The 23,721-nt window shown below is 39.7% G+C and overlaps 1 protein-coding gene across 5 annotated transcripts in view; it reads right to left on the reverse strand.

The window, feature by feature from the left end:
- slc44a5b (solute carrier family 44 member 5b) overlaps positions 1-23,721 on the reverse strand; it is a 39,963-nt gene that overhangs the window by 3,607 nt on the left and 12,635 nt on the right. For 2 of the 5 annotated variants that reach the window (XM_022210106.2, XM_022210105.2), the window contains exons 2-22: positions 21,870-21,918; positions 14,493-14,566; positions 12,684-12,768; positions 12,320-12,404; positions 12,072-12,185; positions 11,050-11,110; positions 10,823-10,946; positions 10,265-10,297; positions 9,089-9,172; positions 7,630-7,742; positions 7,360-7,491; positions 7,032-7,131; positions 6,853-6,945; positions 6,468-6,555; positions 5,544-5,806; positions 4,679-4,773; positions 4,476-4,579; positions 4,283-4,356; positions 3,911-3,981; positions 2,344-2,432; positions 1,715-1,799 (exon numbers count right to left, since the gene is read on the reverse strand). In XM_022210106.2, the coding sequence (XP_022065798.1) occupies positions 1,715-1,799; positions 2,344-2,432; positions 3,911-3,981; positions 4,283-4,356; positions 4,476-4,579; positions 4,679-4,773; positions 5,544-5,806; positions 6,468-6,555; positions 6,853-6,945; positions 7,032-7,131; positions 7,360-7,491; positions 7,630-7,742; positions 9,089-9,172; positions 10,265-10,297; positions 10,823-10,946; positions 11,050-11,110; positions 12,072-12,185; positions 12,320-12,404; positions 12,684-12,768; positions 14,493-14,566; positions 21,870-21,918 (2,016 nt within the window). Of the gene's footprint in view, positions 1-68; positions 1,412-1,714; positions 1,800-2,343; positions 2,433-3,910; positions 3,982-4,282; positions 4,357-4,475; positions 4,580-4,678; positions 4,774-5,543; positions 5,807-6,467; positions 6,556-6,852; positions 6,946-7,031; positions 7,132-7,359; positions 7,492-7,629; positions 7,743-9,088; positions 9,173-10,264; positions 10,298-10,822; positions 10,947-11,049; positions 11,111-12,071; positions 12,186-12,319; positions 12,405-12,683; positions 12,769-14,492; positions 14,567-21,869; positions 21,919-23,721 lie in introns of those variants that run through there. The other 3 variants (XM_022210104.2, XM_022210107.2, XM_022210108.2) reach the window with 3 other exon arrangements.

A 23,721-nucleotide genomic window follows, 5' to 3' on the forward strand; every position in this document is an offset into this window, starting at 1 on the left:
AAAAAACACATCACAGTTGCAATCATCATTTATCCAATGAAAACCTTTCAAAACAGACTGGACAATACTTCAACCATTCATGTTTATTCGAAAACAAAGATTCACATTTTCATTGGATTCATTAATAAAAAAAATTCTCCTATACAAAAAGAACACTGAATAACCTCCAGACAGATGTGTGTATTATACTTAGTATTAAAACAGCACAACATCTGAACCATCCAATAAAAAGTTTACCAAAAATGGCTTTGACATCCTTTTATAAACTGTATCGCAAAGGTTCCTGGTGTTAGGTCTAAAACCACTGAATAAGAGGAACATTTTTTTGAGATTTTTTTTCACAACTAGGCACATAAACTAGTGGCTGCATTCAGAAGATTCCTGAAAACTGTCAGGTTGTGTTCAGATTTTAAGCAAAAAACATAAAATGCCTTCTTTTTTTTTTTTTTTTAAAGTCTTGACCTCCCACAAAGTCTCAGTCAGGTTTACAGTACATCTATGAGCAGAACGAAAACGGGAATGACTGTGCATCCGATGTAAAATATGAGACACCTGTTCTTGCTAAGTGCAGAATACACACTATTTTTGGATCTGTGTGTTTGTGTTAGTATAAATAGGGTGGATTAAAGCAACCTAGAAAACCCCATGGTAAACATCAACAGCCAGCAAAATAATCATGCTACACAGAAGAAATAAATCACATGGTTCTTTCCCCGTATGTGAAAGTGCATACAAAACATGATTTTACACTAGAAGACCAAAGTGCGACAAGAGGGTGCCCCATAAGTCCACCACTATTTTTGTTATGGTGATGCCTTATGCCGTAGTCCATCAGTGGCATCTGTACATTTTAAGGTCCTCATGTTTGTTTGGGTAAAAATGCTCGACTCATTGTTATCTCAGCCTGTGCATCCGTCCTGCGAGTTGACATGTACCCTCTCAGTAAGGCAGAGGTCAGCAGAGAATACAGAGAAGGAAAAAAAAAAAAAAAAAAAAGAGAAACTTGAACAGAAGCATAGCAGAAAAAAAAGGCAAGTATCTGAGTTGGCTCAAGAAATGAAGTGAACAGAAGTCTTTTTTTTTCCCCCAGTTCCCCATGCCTTTTTCTGTGAGGACCTGAAGTAACCGCATGTCCTTTTCATGTCCAGGTCATCCCTGACCCGACTGGGATGCATCCAGATTTGATGTTTAGCCCTACAGTACTCGCTCTCAAACGTCCAGACTCCCACACATACAGAAGATATGGAGAAGTGAGTCAAGAGAGTCAAAAGTTTAGTAAAACGGCTGCACATCGCTCAGGAGGCAGCGCTCGTTTTGGCAACCTCCTCGCCTTTGCGCAGGATCTTGTGCAAGCCGGGAGACATGTAGTAGGGCCTGGAGGAAGAACCATCGTTCCTCTCCAGGTCTTCGCCTGGTCCCAGCAGAGGAGGAGGATGTGCACAAAGAGCAGACAGAGCAGAGAATGACAGAAACGAAGAGAGAGGAAAGCAAAGATTTAGTGGAGGTCAGTGAACAAAGAGCATGCAGGAATTAAAGAGAGCTGAAACAGTGAATGAGCAGGAATAATTCACAGTCAGAATTTAGAACTAGTTTTGAAGCTGAGAGAGTTATATTCAACTGCGGGCATGCTGCGAAACATTTGATCATAGCAGTGTTCAGTAGCGCTCATATTCTCACTGCGGAATGTAAACCGCTGAAAAACCAGAATACTTACAAAAGCACAGGAACAACGTGTCCACACACATGGCATAGACATTAAAAAAGCCATGTGCAATCATGTAGGATCCAAATATCACCGTCTGAAAGAGTCCACAGGTCACAGTTAGAATGTTTCCTAACTTCGGTCGAGTATTTCAGTTTTATTGTGCAACAATAAAACCCTGCATGCCAGCAAACACTTAAAACATCAAGAAGAAAATGAACGGCTGAGTCATAAATCTATCAACAGAGCTCATTAGCCTGCAGGAACACAAGAAAGCTTAAATGGAGTTTAGCAACTTTTTACAACCAAGAAAAAAATGGCTCTTAAAAATGTTAGGAAATAGATTAGGAACAGAATGACAGACAAAATATTCTATTGTTACATTATAGGAGAACAGCAGGAAAGATAATTCTGATATACTTGTATAACTAATGCTCCAACTACACATTAGTCATTCTCTAGAATTGTTTTAAACTACATACAAATAAAAGAACACTTATTGGTACTAACTGAGTGATTTGTAACTGTAAGATGATTTATAGGAGGGTTCTGAACAAAACTAAGCTCCACCTTTCTCAGCCTGAATCAGACTCTGTTACAATTACTAATCACAGCAGACGGCTCACATTTGAATTTCTTACCAGAAGAGGGACCCAGTAGTAATTTAGGGACGGCACCTCCTCTTGAAAAACTGGTATTTTACGTGAGAAGAAGAAAAATGCTAGAACACCTGAAAGATTTTAAAAAATGACAACAGTTAAAAGCAGAGCTATAGACTCAGTTAGACATTGTGTAAGAACCCTTAAAGGCTTCAAAACAAGATTACCATCCATCAGCAAGCTAATTAAACTCCTCTCTGTGCATCTAAAATACATATTTACAAGTTTTGTTTTATTGAAGAGAATCCCGTCATGCCTAAAAATGGCTATGATGTAACTCAACACCACAGTTTCCTTTAGACTGTGTGAATTTATGAAGTTCTTGCGTCTCTCTCCAACCACCTCTCCTCCTACTTCCTGCAGATCCAGAACACCAGCTCACCTTTGACTCCGCTCAAACACAGAAAAATTAGTCTACACTACACAACGGGAAGTTGAAAGTGGACTGGAGGTATTCAGCCATACATGTTAGAACTGGAAGCTGATTCTGTAGAAAAATAACAATACAGAAATCCTCATCCTCCAAGATGTCAGGATTGGTTTCTTAGGTTTGTGACATATGAAACCCTGGTTGTTTAAATCTGTAATGTGTGACTGTCACTGCAGATTCAAGGTGGAAATGCTCAGCCATGATGTTAACTGCTTATGTTGATCATGATACACAAAAAAAACATACTTTAACCAGAGTAGTCTTTAAAGGTGGTACAAGAACACACACAAACCTGTTTTGGTACGTTTAAATTCATTGACACTAAATTAGTGAAACCTAAAACAAACAGCAGTTATGCAGTGTAATTTTTGTACAGGTATGCTTCAGGAAAACACTATAATTAGAGACAGACATGCTATAAGAGAGAAACACGGCACTGAAAGAGTCCAAAACAGAAAAAGGAAGAAATACCGCAGTTAACGGCTGGATAACACACGTCCCATTAGTTATCCCAAAATGTCGACTGTGTGCTTTATAACATTTGAATGGGGAAACATCCAGAATCCAAATGTGTTGCTGGACTGACTCAAGCACAGCGTGGTGGGAGTCTAACCCGAATCAAAAAACACTTCTTAAACATTGTTTTGGGATAAAGTCACCAAACTTTTTAAGCTGCACATCTGGCAGGTTATTCTCGCCAAGCAGGTTTTCTGTCTCTGACCACTGATGTCACAGTGAAGGCTCTCTCCATTCATTTAGACAATCACCTGGTCTTGTTGGTCTGAAATAACTCCTCAGGGCTGATACCAAGATGGTTCGGATGGCGAGACACGCCTGTAAGGACTTAGTTAGGGCTTATGCTTAATTTAAGATCTCATAAACTGAACTGAATTTAGGGTACTCTAAAATTAAGTCAGCCAGCTTCTAGGATGTAAATTTCAACTTGCAATGACACAAAACTAATATGCAAAACAGACTGTGCGCATGGCAAAAATAACTAAGAGCGAGGTGATGCATCATCCTTCATATATCCAGGAAGATATCTCATCCTGCCTCTTCTACAGTTTTTTATCTATGCTACTGTTTGTCACTTCAGAGTGCAGCAGACGTGAAACTCACCAACACTTCCTGAAATAAGCAGTTTTCCCAAGAACAGCAGAAAGTCTGTCACCTTGTCCAGGACAGCCACCCTTCAGAGGAAGAAGTGGATCGCAGATAGGAGAGAAATGGAAAGGAAACTGTCATGCACTGAAAGACAGAGATCTAAGTGTGTGCAGTCACCTTTAAGCATGACAGTAAGGAGGTTAATTTGCAAAAATGTGCAGTTGCAGGAAACACATGATGTATGCAGTAAATCCACCTTTTAGCCACAAAATTTCTGATTTTTTAATAGAAAACACCTAATTTTACTGCAGAGGAATGCTACTTGATGGCAGAGTGTGCTCAGAGCCATGGTCAGTGTACGTCACAGACATTTGACAAAGATCTTACCGAACAACATTCCTCATCAAGAGGAAGAAAGCATCCTTGGAAGAGGTGCAAAAGTTCTTCCCATATATTGCTATCTGTTGGTGAAGACAAAGTAAACAGTTTGTAATTAAACACTCAGTTATGGTCAATTAATAGCAAAACAGTAAACATGCATGCAATAAACTGAACAACGGTGTTACTGGACATGACCCACCATAATGTATGCATTTCTGTTTATAAACTTGATGAAACGCTCCAGGCACCAGAAGCAGCATTTGAGGCAGCAAAGCAAGAACCGAGAGCAGGCATTTTGAGAACCTGGGAAAATATCATCAGATTCATCAACATGAAGTTTAAAGTAAAGACTAAAGTTCAGTAAAAGCTTAAACATCAGTGTCTTTAAGGGTTGCAGCTTGCCTTTCAGTTTCTGATCCAGGTATTCAAGAACAATTCGGACCATCTGCACCACAGCAAGGATTAGAGAACCGAAGGCCAGAGAACCTGTGTGATAGCTGGGACGAGAAAATAGATAAATATTAGACCTAAACGAATATAAAGCCTGGCAGTTTCTTTGTAGCTTTTACTGAAATTTTCAGGCTACAGGAAACACTTGTGCCACATTCAGTTGTAACTTAGCCCGTGTACAATGGTAGACTGTTGCCCCAAAATACTGGACCTCCTGCTAGAAAAAATGAAACAAACAAAAAAAATCTACATCTGACTCTAAATGTAGCAAAGTACAAGCAAAGCACTCAGGGAGCGTAGTACACTGCCAAGGCTGTTCATTATCCAATATGGCACTGTCAGAAATGCAGCATTTTTTTTTTAAAGAGAGGCAGAATTTGCTTATTAGGTATTGATGATCAGAAATCATGGCAACCCAGAATGTGTCTATTTAATACAGATGTTACCCACAAACAAAATGACCTTGTGTATTATGAATGTGTATGTTATGTACAGATACTGAATTATGTGACCTAAATATGTAGCGGGCAGCGGGAATGGATGGGACTCTGAAACACCCCCACAATTTAATCAACTGTTTCTTGTGTCACTTCTGACAGATAAGTTCCGGTAAGTCCACAGGAGGTAGATTTGCAGTAGGATCACAATCATGTGATCGTCACCAGGCAGCTGACGATCACTTGTTGTCACAGTTACAGAGACAGTTTTTGAGTAGAGTTGCCAACAGACGGACGGACAAATCAACAGCGATCGTCACAAAACTCCACCGTAGTCCTTGGCGGAGTATTAACTTGTGTCAGCGCTTGCAGCTACCCACCGTATGGCTCTGCTGAACGAGGAGTACAGCGGACAGGCAGGGATGTCATCTGGCTTCTTCAGGGCCCAGTAATAGGAGGCGAAGGCCCCAGCCAGAGTGCACTGACCCAGGGCGATGGTGAAGTTCACCAGCCAGAGGAACACAAACAGGTTACACAGATGGAGGACTAAGATGTAGCGGTGGTACATGCTCTCCCCACCGTAGAAGGCGAACATGCACTGTGACCCGGGGCACACTTTGGTAATATTGGACTTGTTGAAGGTCTGAAATGAAACAACACATTGAACACAATTCGCTTATTTAAAATTGGAAATGTATTGTGATACAGGCTTCATTTGCAACACAGCAGAGTAACAAACATAAAATGATACTAAAGTGCTTATTAAACAACTCGGTGACAGAAAAAAGTTAAAAACTGGTGTCACTTTTCTCCTCTCGTCTTTTCCACTACCTCGCCTCTGCTTTGCATGTAAATGAATGCCTCCCAAATGTATGGCTTTGAAGTAATCCTGCATTTATTAAACGCTGAATGACCACATGGCACACAAATCCTTTTAGACGCTCACATTAACTTGCACAAACCCAGGAGGGGAGCGTGATTGATTAATAGCATCTGTCAAATAAGTGTTTGTAGCTGTTGGCTACTTATTCACCTATATTCACATTAGAGTATCTAATCAATTTGTATTCATATATTTCACTTTTGGGCAGTAAAAAAGCTATTAAACTCAGTTTGATTGATTACAGTCGAGTGTGATAAAACAAAACGGGGCCGAGAAATATCACACAGTAACAAAAACAATGAATCAATGGCATCAGTGTTTTTCTGAAAACAAGAAACAGAAAAATAAACACACATTTCAGGCAGATGAAGTATTTCTTCAGCAAAATTTCCGTCATTATGTCAGAGATTGTGCGACTAACCTGAGGATTGCATGTGAGGTTTGCATACATGCATTTATCGTCAGCAGGTGCGACCTTGTAGACTGCGTTGCCAGATGATGCCAAGAAGCTGAGAGGAGATTAGTTAAGTGCAACACAAAGGGAAATTGCATTCACACAAGAATCTCTGGCTTGAGATAAAATGAAGCCAGCCTTGTTTTGCTACTTGAGCTACACAGTATACAATATTCTCCAACCACAGTAGTGCCTTATGATCTGTTTACTTGTCTCGATCTTGTGGTAAATCCTAATGAAACTGATGCAATGTTTCTACAGAAAAACTACCACAGATTGCATCAAAGTAGCAGCGCTCCTCTACTTGTCTGGATGAAACGCTTCTTCGGCGCCTCAGCACTTAAAAGGATACACTGCTGTGACCGCCCAGTAAGCAATGCAGATGGCCAGAAGGAAAAAGGTGATGACAGGGTAGAACAGAGTGGACATGATGTAGCTGATGGCCCTAGAAACAAGATCAAATATTGCACGCATGACTCCAAGAGTGAACACCGTTCAATTAACAGAGCTTCTGTCCATTTTTCAACTTACTTGCTCCCTTCTTTCAGTAAAGCAATAGCGATGCGTAGCCTGGACCTCAGAAATATCAGCATGACGACAATGACGGCCTCAATCACAGACAGCGAGATCACTACAAGACAAAAGTCATTCCAACATGTCATTTTAGCATGCAGAAAAGTTGGATCCAAGAGAACAAACGTGTTTATTTAAATCATCGTCATCTGCTGTGGCAGCATAGGAAAATTCCTCTCCAAACAGAACATCAAAAAACAAGCAGCTGACATATTAAGCAACATGTAGCTCACATTATTTAAAAGGAAAGTATTAAATAAAAGTCTGACAGTGGTAGATGACATACTGAAAATGAGCCACGTCTGGCTGCGCTGAAGGTAAATGCTGAAGTCTGTGTGGAAGCCAATATCAGTGATGGTGACATTAGAGCCTGGCTTCCCGATCAGAGAACTGTACTCCCAGTAACAGTGCCAGATACCTGAGAGAAACGATGACAGAACTGAGATAAGTCTAAAATCTAGTAGAGTTTGGACAAGAGAGAACTGTTCACTGCAAGGTTGGTGAAAAAGTCACATGTCAGTAGGTGCACAGCAGTGAACGGTCTGTGCATACTCACCGTAGCCAACGGCAATGATTACGCCGAAGATAATGAGCCACAACAGGACACCAGCAGTGAAGCGCAGGAGCATGATGAAGACCAAACTGACCACCATGGTTATCACCAGACCACTGCAACAACACAAACACATAGTTATGCTAAAAACAGTACAGTCTTTGTAAACCGTTTGGTTCCTTTGATGACATATTTGGAGAAAGAAATATCTTATTCTTTTTGAAACGATGCCTACGGATAAAGGTGGTACGCTAAAATAAAGTAGACATTCTGGAATTATTTTCACAATTCAAAGTGTCACATAGAGAACGTTAATGCATTTATCTCACTGACATCTAGAGTCTGGATCTTTCTTTGCAATTAAAGCGTGTGGTGTCATCATGCCAGCATCCAGAGACCTATAAACCCTCAGAAGAAAAAGCAATCAATGCTGAATGAAGGGACTTAAAGAGAAGGGCTCCTAATGACTTGAAGTAGTAGTTCCACTACAAAGAAAATAATCTGCAAGTTGCATAGATTTCAAAGGACTTTCAATTTGTCCACAACTAGCCGCCCAAACATATTCTACAAACAGCAGACTGCTGGAACACCAATTGTTGGTGTCAAAGTGGATGCACTGCTGGAAAGACAATGCGCTAATTTAACCTGCATTGAGGTGTGTGAGGAAAATGCTACAGTTTGGGGTTTTTTTTCCCCACTGCTTCAGAGACTGAGCAGCTTGGAGATATCGATTGAATCATTAATTATGCATCATATCAACAACTGCTTCAAGATAACACCAGCACATCTGTCTGAAAGTTTAAATTGAACCACAAGTGAACCTTTCAATGGGATAATGATCCTAAGCACACCAGCAAATCCACCAAGGAGAGGCTCAAAAGAAGGGCTTTGGAATGGTTTAGTCAAGAAAAAAGGGCCAGACTTGACATCTCATTAAAATGTTGTGGGGGGGATTTGAATGAACGGTACAGCAAGAAAAGCCTCAAACATCTCGAAGCTGCAGGAATTAGAAGAGTGGTCAAAACTTTTAGAAATGTGATGTGAAGGATGGCAGATAATTATGCAAAATGTTTATCAATCTGCTAATATTAGCTTTTGAGGACATTTTTTGTTGGATAAATGATGATGATGATGAATAAGCTTGTTTTTCTTGTGGTGTCGTTCAAGCATTCTGCTTTATCTGTAGGCACAGTTTCAAAGATTAAACGTTTGCTTGACCAAATATGTCAGAAAACCAACACTTTAAATCAAATATATTTACTTTCAGATGACCGTACTCACTGACCAGTAAAAAAAAAAAAAAACACACACAAAAATAGGAATTATTGGACATAAAGGTTAAAATGCAGATGGTGTTAAATCATGAATTTCACTGACAGAGTTTTCTCTTCCTACAGAGGAGCACATAATTCTTAATACGAATAATTAATGAAACATGAAAATTGCAGGAAGCTTTTCTTACATGAGGATCCAGATCCAGGAATTTGCATAATCCTCAAAGATCTTCATGCCAACCTCTTTGGCATTCAGCAGACTCGCAATACCTCTGCGATGGAGTATCGAGGTGAAGTGGGAAAAGTGGGAAGAAGTGACAAAAAAGATTTAATACCACAGAGAGGAACTGTGGCAGGTTTATGTTACTGCCTGTCTAAGCTTACTCGGGCTTCTCAAAAACATTTTGACACTTGATTCATCTTTAATCTTCTCGCTGTAAAGTGAAGAAGAATACAATTTCAAAGTGCTTTTGATAATCCCAGCTCTACAAGCTAATTATCAGTATCAGAGGGTCTGGAAATTAATGTTAAGCTTCATGTCAATGAGCCACAAAACAGAATTAGTGTGACTGAAGTGCTATTATGCAGTAGGTCCTATAGTATGGTGGTAAATGGTACAGCAGCGTGTTACTGAATGCGCTACAGAGGAGCAACTAGTGGTATAGCACATTGTAATGGATGTGTTGCATCAAAAACCCATCTATTTCTGTTTGTGATAATCAGAGAGACAATTACAGACTATAAGCTTGTGATGGATAAACTCAATTTTAGAGCCCAGTTTACAACACTGATGGTTCAGCTCAGTTCAGTAAAAAGCCTGATTTGTTTAAACAGTAGAAAAAGGTATACATAAACTATAAGACTGGTAGCAAAGTCAGAACTTGACTGGTGCAAAGTTTTACTGTCCTCTGACTCAGATAAATGTCTGCAGTCCCAACTGAGGAGGTACAGAGGACAAGATAACTTTGCTATGGGACAAACAGAACACTAAAAGCTGCTCTGCAAGCAGCGTAATGAGGTCTAATCCAGCTCCATAAAGGTCACAGTCAATACAAAGGAGCTTGGATTGCATCCAGCATCTATACCAGGGGAACAATTCTAATGACCACCAGGGGGCACCACGTCACTCTCTGCTTTCTATTGTATTTGACACAGACTGCATTGGGACTCACAAAACAGAAGTTGAGTTGATGCTTTGAGGTAGATAAGCCACAAACAACTGCAATAATCTCTCCTAATTCCCATCCACGGTTGTAGGTGAAGGAATGAATTCTTCTTGATGAACAGTGCATCAGGGTTAGTCTACATGAAGCTACTAGCAGAGGCAAAGCGAAAAAGCTGAAATAAATAATCATTTTTAAGACCTTTCCGCTTTTTCCTGCATGGCAGTTACTTGGCTACAAAAGAAAAGCAGTAAATTACATTATTTTTCCAGGTAGTTTCCTGAAGAAAAAAAACAATCATCACAGCAAACGCAGAATCATGTATGTCTGTAGAATCAGCTCGTTTAAATACATGATTTCTCTGCTACTGCAGCGCATTAACATGCTGATAGTGTACATATACAAAGCAGCTGTCATAAGCTTGCAGATACCCCTAAAGTTCTAGTCTTGAACTTGAAGGTGAGCTACATCTTCATGCACTATACATGCACATGACTCTGAATGTGACTGGACACATTTCCGGGCATCAGACGAGCCCACTTGTCCTACCCTGTAATATTTGTCCAGAGCTCTCTGGGTGCAGAGTTGGCATCCCTATTGACAGCATAACAGTTTCAAAACACTTTACTCTAGAGGGCTTATTTCTGTGCCTAGGAGCATGCCAATTCCCAAATTAACGTGTGTGACTTTTCTACGGTTATAATTTAACTGGTTAAAAAATGAGGGTAAAGATTCGGATTGTAAAGAAGCAGGTCTTACATGGCAGCATCTTTGAGGTCGTTGACGCTTCTCTTGTTATTGTCACCGTCTTTGAAGATGGTCTGATTGGCTACAGTTAAAATTCCATCTCTTCTAATGAAATCAGGGAAGCACCGCTGAAGGACTAAAACACATTTGTGAACATTTTTGTTTGAATTAAGTGACTTGGCAAACAAATAATGAGCTATTCTGCGTTGCTATGTTTACAGTTACTCAGATACACTTACAAGGTCTGCTTGGCACAATCATAGATGGGCAGTCTTCATCTCGTATGACTTCTCCAGTTGACTGAGAGGGAAACAAAGGAGACAATGATTGAAATTATCAAAAGCGAGTGATTTTACAGTGACCATTCACTTGTGACAATCTTTATTACGGAGACAGAATGGAACGCCTTTTCCATTAAGTTAAGTGATCGCTTGTTTTGTTCAAATCTGTCATGTGTGCCGGGAATTTTCTGAAAGCCTTGTGTGCTTTTCTGCCTTTTAAAAGCACTGTGAAACTACCTCGAATTTATTTTAGTATCGGTTTTCATATACGAAGATTACACTTAATTTCAGATGTCTCGTATAAAGCTACCATTAATGTTCATTTACCAGACAGCTAAATCGAGTATTTTTACTAAACTCATGCATTTCAGAAGGTTTTAGAAAAAGAAAGCAGCTCCTATTTTCCGAAAAACATCTGAATCACTTGTGGAGATTATAGCTTTGGTGTTTTCATTACTATTATTGTTATTATTAAAGTCGCTAATCCTCACCAAGACGGCAGATGTGACGGAGTTTGGATGAATCCTGTTTGATGCAACACTCCCATAGTGGAGATGAAGTGGGAGGGGAAAACTATGATTCAGTCCAAACGCTGTCACAGAGCTGTAAGGCGCTCCCACACAACACCTCACTTTGATTCTTACACGCCATCATGCCAACGTCATCACCACTGAACTGCTGCCAGTCGACAGAACGGAGCTGTGATGTGCATGAGCGGCTGCTAGCTCACTTCCGCCCGTCTCTTGTAGCCCTTTCAAACAGGCTCTTTGTCGTAATGGATGCACAGACAGAACTGGTGAAATTATTTCCATGGAAAATTATATTTGGTGAAAAAGTGTGTCTGTAATAGTAAAGGAGAGGCTGGAACTTTGAAGAAAAATACATGCCCCGGTGAACAAGCAACAGCGATTCGGGTTTCTGTCCACGTTTCTAGTTTAAAAAAAACAACACACAACAGGCAATCAACCGCTATCTCTCACCTTACTGCCAATCTCAAAGCCCGGCTTACAGAATTGCTTGTAATATTCCCAATTTTTGGTATTCCTTGCATCCAGAAGAGTGGCAAATCTGTCAGGGCACTTGGAGACACAGAGCTGCAGAAAGCAACACATCCTCTTAATGAGAAAGCCCATCAATCTTGCATAATCATGCGTGGCGAAAAAGTTGGAGAGCAACATAAAGCAGTGCACAATGCACCACGAGGAGGACGCCTCATTCAGTCTCTTACCTGGGTTGTAGGGCACTGGAGGTTAATTAAAACTGCAGGATTGGCACATTTCAACATGTTGAAGTAGAATAATATGGCTTTGTTTCTGTGGAGACAAAAGATGAGGACAGAGACGGAAGACAGATTAGACAGATCCAAAAGTGCATTGCTATGCAGTGTTTTATCAGAAAGCATTTAACACAGACACAGTGTACTGTGCAGCAAAACTTGCCAGAATTAATCACAAAATCGTCTCCTTGTAGTGTATTGTGGTCAGACTCTATTGTGAGCGTAAAGATAACAATGGAAAGCTGATGGGCAAATTGGACAACATGATTATTTCGCAGTATAACTTAAGAAGCCGATTTTTTTTTCCCCCACTCACGCATTGGGGGTGTCCTGCTGGCCGCAGAACTGGCCGTGGCTGTCGGTTGGATAGACGACCTTCCTGGGGTCACCATGAATCCAGGCTGCGAACACACAACAACGGCTTTTAGAAGACAGATAGATTAAACCTTTATTAATCCCACAGTGGGGAAATTTACAAAGACACTACTTTTAGTATGTTCAGCCTTACTAAACATGTATACTCAGGTCTGACACTTCTTTTTTCTACTGAAACACATGAACTCACTGGTCCACTCATTACAATCCTTTGCAGACTCTTTGTGGTCCTTAATGACACGTTATCAGTCCTCAGTCAGCCTCGTGTGTGCGTACATCTAACCACTGGTCTATTATTTAATGTAACTGAGAAAATGAGAGACAGCTGGAGCAAAGAAATTCCTATGCATATATTAATAGGATTTCAGAATTTTGTGAGTGCATAAAGTCAGGGCCATGCATAGTCTCTCTATGTACTAACCAAGGAAACTAACACAATTAACAAGACGACAATGGAGACTTATGTGGAGGATTGCCGGAATGCATACTAATTGAGAGAAAAACTTCATCCAATTTAATTTGTTTGCTTCTGTTTTTGAGATAAGAGCAGTATCACAATACTAAGCAATTCTTGTGTTTCATTAACTGGCATAACCTTAACAACACATTGTTTAGGCCTTTCACCTTCCTGGTCGATGAAGGATCGTGCTGAACGTGAGGCGGCACAATAAAGACCATCTACAAGTAAAGGTGATGAAACTGAAAATTTATGAAAAAACCCCCCGCATTTTTCAGCTGACTACAGACAAGTCAGTGTCTATTTGAAGTCACATCCATTGTCATGGCTCCTGCTCTTTTTAAATAATTGGGAAACAGTAAGTCCTTCCATGCCCAGATTGAGACGTGACTCCACTGACAACAAGCTGGCAAAAGACGGCACTTTAGTGACAGCACTGGGACTTCATTTCCCCCCTACTCTGTGATGTATATCACACATCTGTGTGAAACAAGGGGAAAAGAAATTTGCGGTTATGTGCGCTGGATATAACAGAAGGCGTGGTATATATATTTGCACGAGGAGGAATGAAGAAAAGTAGCAACAAGGTAGGCTTCCGAGTAAAAAGCAGAAAGGAAGAAGATGTTAAATGGAACCAGGAAATAACTGGATGAAAAGACAAAGAAAAAAATAAAGAAAAAGGAAATAATAGCTCATGGGGAGGTTTACTACGTGCCGTTAGTTGCAGACAAAGTGGATTCTCTGTCACACTAAAGAAAACAGCTACAAGACATTTAGGCCAGGGGAGTCATTAGTCACCTAGTCAAAACCTGACTGGGACATAAACCAGATTTACACGACCAGAGTGTGCTGCAGGTTGCGGCTCAAGTCCTACTTATTATAAGAAAAGCCCATTCTCTGCTGGAGCTGCGTTTCTCGACTCCCCCACACTTTTCACAAACAGACATTTTGTTGGATAACCCACCAAGAAATTATGAACAAGTCAAACAAACAACAACAAAAAACAGCTTGTTTTCTCTGGTGCATCCTGTGGAGATACGCAGCCGGTTTTGTGTGTGGTAAATTGAGATTTTGTCAAATTACTGTCAGACAAAGCCTCACAAGCGGAGCACATGTTTCGCATTCACCTTGCTTTTCACAATATCAGCGGGAGATTTTGCTTTGTTCAATCTGGAAGAATCAGGGAAAAGTCAGCAATTCACTTTTCCAGACCGGAGCCAAACCCATCACCAGTGCTGCACGTGTTATGAAAGTTTGCGTGATGTAATCAGTGGTACAATGTGAGAAACTCACCCACGGTACCCAGAGCGATGTAGCCAAGGATGACAACGACAAAGATAACGCAGCAAACCACATCGGTGCAGCTCCTGGAGAGAAATAAAAAAACACATGAGAATAAACGTGACATATTGAATCCAAAATTACAACAGAGAAATACATTTATTTATGAATGGTTAGCTGTTGGGTGCACATTTAGCAACATTAGCAAATAGATTAATCATGCATGCCTGAGAAGATTTGGGAATTTGCTTCACCTCGAGGAGAAATAAATGTGCATTGTGTATTTAACCATGTCATTTTTGGTAATCATGATATAGCTGCTGGATGGAAAATGAGCTTCAGCTCTATGACTAGATGCAGTTCTGGCTTCTAGGCATGACAAAGCGTCATCTGTATGTTTTCAAAGAAACTGCAGTAGAGCTCTACTGACTTCTTGATGAGACTCTGAGTCCCCCCCAAGAGTTAAGTGTCCCACAGGCACGGAGACAGCTATTTGAAGATCCCCTCTCACTCCACAGAAGCCTTACTCTGCTGGTTTAAAACAGCATCTCTGAGTTTTTCTTTGTGACTCTATTCACGGGCTCAGTGTCTTCCCATAACAAGCTTTTTCCCCTCTTTTCTGCTCTGAGAAAAGCTGTCCATCCTATTCAAAACTATTCAGACTGTAGGTACGAGTCACGAGTGAAGCCAGTCCGCTGTGCCTGGTAGTACCATACAGGGGACACGTGTAGCCTCCTCCTTGCAGCATATGCTAGCAAAACTGACTCGAGACACTCATCTCCCCCAGCTTTCAAGAGGCTGAAGGTCGGAGATGTGACAGCTTTTCCTCTGTGTAGTTCTTCGAACAGTGGACTGTCCTTGTTTTGTATGCTGTATGCTTCCATGGCTGCATACAGACACCATTGCTCCTCAGCCTCCAAATACCATTTCACAATTACCTAGCAGACGCTCAAGACAGACTAGAAAGGAGATGCACACACAATACATCAGCCACGTAGGAACTCATACAAATAGTGATGTAAATAGGCACTAATGCATTTACATTAAGACGTAAACAAGTATATTAAATGCATTTTTTGCTCGGAAACAAATGTAACTATTTAGACTGTATGCTCCGTTTAGCCTCTCAGATTTAGGGTCAGCTGTGTAATTCAAGCTTGCGCTGTAAATTATCCTGGACTGTTTGCAAGTGCAGCTGCAATTAAGAGATAATTTTTATGGCCCTGCATTAATAACTGCAGTAAAGCTTGCAATCTATGCTAACAGGCCGCTCTGGTAGATTGGTTTGCTGAACTTAGCAATACAGGCAACTGGAAATCGTTTGTGTCCCAGCAGGGCTGCTACTGCTCCTCGTTTCTCATTTCGGAATAGGATGGCTCCATTATCGCCTCTATTATCTGAATTACACCAAAACTGAGGATATTTGCAAATTCAAAATGTGATTTTGCCACTCATAACGTGGAACATTTGGAGTTTATGATAATTGACCCATGGACCATCTGTAACTGCCAGCAAACATCTCGACTAGAAAACGCTTGACGACGAAAGACTGAAAGTAGAGCAGCAATAATTAACTAATTAATGGATTCTTTTACCGACAGAAAAAAAGACAGGCAAAAACTTGTTGGTTACAACTTTGCGTGTAGTCTTTTTCCCTCAGAAATAACAGCATGGATGTTGGTCAATTAAACAAAACATCCTGTGGAGTTTCTAGTCAGTTATTTTCTGCTTTTTGATTCAATGTTTGCTCATTTTCCATTAAAAAATAAATTCCTGCACTTCTATGGAAAGAGTACAGCCAAGTCTAGAAGTAGAGAAAACAGTTTAAAAAAAAAGAAGAAAAAAAGGTTGTATTTAGAATAACAAGTGCGTACCACCACAAATTTTACAGAAAACAACCTAAAGTTGAATTTCTTTGTTTATTTTACAGAAATTTTAAATATCAGGAAACATGCAAAACATTGTTCAAGTGCTCATGGCAAAATAAATGCTGTCTCTACATATTATAGATATTTCACTACTTTCATTTGTTCCCATGCTTGTCTCCTCTCTAAACACCCTGCAGTCCAGCCAAACTTTTATATTTCTGTCTTGTAACTGTGCATCGTGACTTCTCAGTTCAGTTTTTGGGTTTTTACAGGAATTGTTTAAAGCAAACATAAAAGACACATGCAGAACCAAATCGCTTGGATGAAATGTCTTAAATCAAGTTTAGGCTTGGTTCATTTTATTGACTGAACAGCACTGTTTTTCAGTTGATAAGGAAAAATGCTGCATCTTTGTAGATTTTTCAAAAAAAAAAAAAGATGATTTTTAAACCCACTAGCGATTTCTTTTGGGTTCAGAGGGTTAATTAAGATTCATAACTATCATTAAGATGATTAACAGAGAAATTAATTGGAAGATTAATCGATAATGGATAATTGTTAGATTTAACTTTAAGAGCGGTCGGTTGGTATTGTAGAAATGTATGGAATAAAGCAAATTCATTACAACATTTTGTATGTGTATGGGGCTTAAGCCTTCATAAAACGAATGACCTAGAAATAAAAATTACCCTGAACATTTATACATAAATTCCTTTCCAGTAGACAAGAAACGGGTGAAGATTTAAGTTCCTTGGATTTGGGTAGCAGTTGCATCTGCTTGCTGATCATCCTCTCTTCTTCCTGAAACATTTTTTTTCATTTAATTAGATACGTGTGAATTAATAAATATCTAATTACTTAATCAGTGAATCTGTGAATTAACGGATAAGAGCTTTTCAGAAGAGGGAGCACATTTTGATTAACAATGATCTCAAAAGTGTGAGCTGACCACTGAGAAACAGATCACTCTTCAACGTAGGAAACAGTAATAATATAAAATAAAATAATAGACACAGGAATGACATGGAAAGAAGTAAATAAGGAGTTGCCATGTGAAATAAGCTTGGCGACTTGTGACACATATCAAGGTGAAAATGTTTTTCTGGAGGCAGAGCAATTATGTCTCGCAGATAACGGAGAAACAAAGGAAGCTAAAATGGGCACAGCTCTAAGTGAAGACAGCCACAGTTTTACACCGACAGTGGATATGATGTGGATAAAGACAACCTGCTACACTAGCTGCAAAACTGTTGGCGAGATTGTGTGTGTGTTATTAACAAAGGGAGACAAGGGAGTATCATTTCACTTCATTCAAAAAGAGCAGTCTGCGTTGCTATGGTGATTGTTGCATCTTATCTTTGAATTCCTTTTCATCCTTCAACTGGTAAATAAGTTAGCTATCACTCAGCCACACATCCGAGGTGATCAGAGGGGAAGATATGAGAGCTGGGAGTCTTAAGATGGAGCTGCCTCTCCTCTGCTTTAATGTGACTGTTACTGTAGATCTGTTGCGTTTTCCAACTCCCTCGTATAGACTCGGCCGCATTTTTTTTTTTTTTTTTAAAGACAAAGTGCAAACACAGCACCACAGTGCTTAAACAAAGTCACCTTTGAAGCATGCAAAGGTCAGCACTGACAGGAAGTTGACAAGGTGAGGAGAGTGAAAACAATTCTCCTTCATTGTCTTATCTCGGGGAAACAGTTAAACAAAATCTATGTGGATTCCTGCTTGGCCTCACTCCCAAACTTTGGATCTCTTTAGATGTCACTTCCACGTACTTACTCAGGGACCGAGCATTGCCCTGCTTGTGTACTGTGTTGGCAGGCAGTGCTGCTTTGAAAGAATAAAAGGGAGAGGAAAAAAATCGGTACTGGAAGCTTTGTCAGTGCAATGGAAAACTTTTGTGTCAGTGTTATATTTGCAACGCTGATATTCTGCAGGAGCCAAGGTGACACAGATGGCACAAGTGCCACAGAATAGCGTGGGTGCCATTGTGGTGTGAATCTGCCAGACTGTCCCTGCTCTGTAACAGACACTTACAGGAAAAGGAGCCAGATTTGCACACAAAAGGAATATTTCACACGGTCATGAGAGCCATGAGGAACAATTGCCCAAGTGAGCAGTTTCCCTGACAAGCACAAGGCTCCTTTAGGTGAGTTTTCACACATGCTGGATTTATACTTAAGGTGCACATTTACACCTAATCACACTCTGAGGGAACACTATAAAAAGGAATGATTACATTGTTGTGCAGTTGTGTATACTTTCAACACTGATTGCCTCTCTGTCAGTTTACAGCCATAGCCAAACAAAATTATCACGACACCACGTCCTCTTCTGTATGGCCTTTTGAGGACTGCTCAATAACCAGATACAGCTTCTTCATTTAGGCTTTGAGCTTGCATGAAAACAAGACGACCACAGAGTTGGTTGTCTCTCCGTTCTCATTAAGAAAAGCCTCTGGGCCACAGAAACATCAAAGTATCCTTGGTGCCTTCACCCAGCTGTAGCAGCGAAATGGGCTGGAGAGGGTGGGGATAAAGAGACACAGGAGGACTGAAACATGCCTTCACAGCAGCCTGCCAAACTGACATCGAACATAAAAGAGATTAGAGCCTACATTACCTCAGCAAATGACTAAACCATCAAGAAAAGCCTATGGTGACACCCTCAAGAGGTTTTGCTTTATTGCTCAAGTCTGCTCTCCATTGTACTATGAAATCAGGTAGTCATAAAATGGAAAATTCATTTTAAAAATCCTCCTTATTGATATTCCAAAGGCAAAACCAACCAACTCAAAGTTTACAGTTCTGGATTCCTAAATGGAAATGATCACATCTACACATCACATCATTTTAGACTTCTTACATCAGTTTGTAAGTTTGTCTAAACCAATGTAATGTGTTTTAACCAATCATACTTTATTTAACACGGAATTCAAGCTGCAATGAACACTGAAACAAATAAATGCTGCAATGCAGAATATAAGTTATATTGCACATCTGGTGACAAGGGTTGGTTTTCTTTTTTTAATTGTCATTAGTTTATTTAACTTGCTTCATGATATGTGTACTTAAATGCTGCTCCTCAGCTATACGTAAACGACCGACAGATTTCAAAGACAGAAATTTGTAGAGAAAACTCTTATTTCCTCATTGGCATTGTTTTATTTTTTGTTATATTATTATTATCATCATTTTTTATTTCACTTAACTCAGTCACAGCCTATGTAAATGTTAAAACAGTGATTGTTCTATGCCAATTAAAAAACATAATATATGCATGTGGAAACAAATCATATATCCAAGTCCTCATCCTTGCATTAGAAGATAGAACATCTATTACACAGTAAATATTAAACTGAGGGTTGACAAATCTAATCAATGCAAACAACAATGACTTCTAACATGTGTAGAGTTATAGCCATCATCAGGAGATAAGTTGCTGCTGGTCGCAAAACAAGAGGCATTTAAATCTCCCTACTATAGCAGGGAATGTGCGATTTAGGCATGTCACAGCACCAGAAATGTGTTAGTTGGTACTATTACCGCTGAAAGGTTGCTGACCTCTTGGCCAGGTCACCCTTGTGAAAGAGATCTTGATCTCAATGGGTTTTTTCTTTTACCTGGTTAAATAAAGGTTAAATAAATAAAAACGCTACAAATGTCAGTAACAAATTCGATACAAAAAAGAAAGAACATTTTTAAAAATGTAGATTAAAATTTCAGAATATACTGCAATACAGCTTAACAGTCTGAATGACAGCATCTACGAACACTGTGAGCAGCACCAAGCTCAAATTCCAAACTACCGTTATTCTAATTCAAACACTAACATTAGCCTTTATGAATGTTTTGCATAGAGCATTTTTACAACATACGCAGCTGTCGCAATTCACAAACAATACAGCCCCTTTTAGACCTCAACTCTTCTCCATTACTCTAACAACAACTGAACATCTCAGTTTAATTTCTATAGTACAATTTTGGACACTTTGCTGTAGAAGTTGCGATGACATCTCACTTTCAGCAGATCGGTCAGAACTGCATGCAGTCACAACAATAGACAGTAAGTGAATTGGGGAATGCTTTTATCACATTTCAGCACCAATATTGGCCCAAAAAATATAATCACAGAGAGCACAAAAGACAAACTTTGCAAGCCGACGACCTCATTCACATTGCACTACAATTTCATCACATCTATTAGGTTAAGAACTGAAACGTCTCTCAAGATAAAGCTTTGCTGCGATGGGAACATGACCTGAACAGCTCAGATTAATCAGACCCACCAATAATGAATGTTTCTTTAAAACAAAAGTTAACAGAAACTGAAGCTCAGTTTGTTGTTTCCAGTTGTTTGTAGGAGTGTTTTCTCTGAGTTTATTAAAAGCTACAGCATCATACAGCAGCCATGTGGGCGTTTCCAGAGCAGGACAGTTGAGCTCCTTTTCACACATGGAAAAGCAGAATAGCACAGGTAACGTAATTTATTACCCATAACTATAAATATGGGGACAGGTTCAGAACAGGTCACAGTGTGTTCACTTCAGACAGCGCTTGTCTCATACAGAGTCATAGTTCATAGGTTGCAGTTAAAATCATTTGTTACAGGACGGGTGTCCTGAGGTTAAGTCCTCAGCTCCATCGCAGTCATATTTTTATCTTTCTGTTCATAAAGTCCCACAGCAGTTTGATTATCATCACATGTGTTTCACTTCCAGTAATTAGGGAAGTCATAAATAAATTAGGTTGTTATTTGGACAATTTGACAAACTTGCAATGAGTTTAGATTTAGTCATTTGTTTATTATTGCATTGTAGTGTGTTAATCATGTATGTCCAATCAGAATATGAATATTTAGACAACATGTTCATTATTATAGCTAACAACTGAAATAAATAATGAAATAGATTAGTTATTATGCAATGTCTGCAGTACCTACAGTGTCTATGGTACCTTTGTTTTTTTGGCACCTTAGAAAAACAAGTACTGTCTTGTTTTCAGAATTTTGGCATCGACTTGGTACCGAAGTATCGACTCTTCTGACTTTCCTAAGGTAGGCTACATCCGTTCACTGTATCTGGCTAGCAACATGTGTGTCATTGGGTTAACTGCAGCCACCAGCTTGACTTATGGCCATTGATCTGCGTGGTGGAGTGGAGAGAGCTGCCAGCGCTCAAACCTCGATCTTTATTAATGTAGTGTGACAAATAATCAATCTGTCACCACCCGGACAGGGGTGGGTGCCAAAAAGATTATACAATGAGCAAAATCAATAGACATGCAAGAGTCAGATGTTTGGGAGGTCAGTTCACACAAATTACAAAACATATTTCTAAAAAAAGAGACAGATTTCTGCTTCCACTCTAATACAAGGCAGGAGAATTTAAAAAAAAAAAAAAAAAACAACCCTCATTTTCTTTCTGGTATGAACGGGCTCCTGTGAGTGATGCTTAAATGCATCTCAAATGTGTTTTGTGAAGTTATTTGACATGCAAGAAGTGCAGCTGTTGCGTACCTGTTCTGAACAGGCCCACTGAAGTTTGGGTCAAACTTGCGTGGTTCACCTGTAAGACAAAGAGTATGGATATATTAGTTGACAAGTAACAGTCAAAAGAAACGTTTCAAATTCAAGACAGAGTACATATACAAAGCATAGAAGCATAGCAACAGGAAACAGCACTAATTATTTGAAACAAGCTAGACTGTGGCCTTAAAAAAATACTTCATTACACCATATACAAACAAGACGACATGGTCATCAATATCCCCCGCCACATGTGATGTCTGTGAGTCTATATCCAAAATAGTGATCAAGGGCCATAACTCTGTTAAATATTATTGCACAGGTCTCATTTTCGAACTTGATCAAGGTGTCCATGGTGTGAAGCTACGCACTAAATTTCGTAATCTTAGCTGTAATAGTTTCCGAGAAAAGCTGTCCCCTTCATGTCGGACGGACGGAGGCCAAACCTATATCCCCCTTTTCCACTTCATGGAGGCGGGGGATAATAAAGCGTCACAAGTTCAGCTGGTGTCCAAACTAACTAACTAGGCCATTTCACAGTACTATTTTCCTAAAGAAGCACCACACTAAGCAAGAGCTGGAAAAGCCAAAACAATGTTGCTAACATGGAAATATAATAAATTACTTTAACAAGTCTTAATCCAAACAGCTTATCTGGGTCACAGTGAGGATTCCCCATTTGACCCAGCAGGGTAGTAAGTAGTTGCAAACACCATCAGTCACCCAAGAGGCCAACTCTGACTGTGTGCACTTGTCGGTACGAGACAGGCCATGCATTTTATCATCGGCTGCTTCTTTGGTCCCCAAGTCGTTTCTGCAACTGGTTGAAACTAAGTATGACGTGTTGCTGAGGAGCTATTAATCAGCACACACGAAGCGTAATATCTCCAAGCAGCTGGGGCAGACTTTGGGGCAGCATGAGTGGGCCTATCTCCCATCTGTCCATTTCCCAAACCGATCCTGTTGAGAGATGAACAAGCCAGTCTTGCTTCTAAAAGTGTGAGAAATGAGTACACTGCACTACGCACATGCAAATATGCTGGGCCTGTTCTGAATGCACAAACAAAACACCTGAAATAAGCATGACACATTTTTATTTTTTGATCACCAAATCCAACAAAGTCAATAAATTAATCTCAGTAGCGAGTGTTATCTGTAAATGGCCTAGCTTAAGCCTCCAAAGGAAAACAAATAAAAGGTAATTACAAAAGAATTGATCGTAATCTTTCGTTACGATAAAATAGAAATTCTGCAAAGCAGCTCATGGTTATACAGATGTAAATCAGAGTGCTTCTTGACAGAGTTCTATGTGTAGACTGAGAAACAAATTCCTCTGTTCATGTCCATTAAGTATCAACACTGTAATGCCTTACACAACAATTAAGTGATTGGTGAACATTTGGTTTCGATGGAACAATAAATCAAACCGCCGTCCTCTTCCCTCTTCCTACTACTTTCGCTTGTATACAAAAAGCAGCAGGGATGAAAAAAGCTGCATCACACATTTAAGGTTTTGTTGTGTCGGGAGAAAAAGCATTATGACATTTTTCACACATTATTTTACCACAGAAAATGGATATTCCATTTTGAGAAACAAACTACAGCCATGCTCCTGCCTGCCTGAAACTAAAACAGTGAACTGAGGATTTACAGTTCAGAGATTCACTTGTCAAATGTAAAACTTACAAATGTACACTATTATTCGTTATTTTTGTTTTACTACAGAAAATACATTGTTTGATTTTAAAACAGCAGGAAATGCAACTTCTTGTGCTGTGATGTTAACGCCGGGGTAGGCAGTACTTTTTTTGGCATCACTGGGCAAAAAGGTCACACTAACCTC

The sequence above is a fragment of the Acanthochromis polyacanthus genome, chromosome 4 (assembly GCF_021347895.1).
Source record: "Acanthochromis polyacanthus isolate Apoly-LR-REF ecotype Palm Island chromosome 4, KAUST_Apoly_ChrSc, whole genome shotgun sequence".
NCBI lineage: Eukaryota > Metazoa > Chordata > Actinopteri > Pomacentridae > Acanthochromis > Acanthochromis polyacanthus.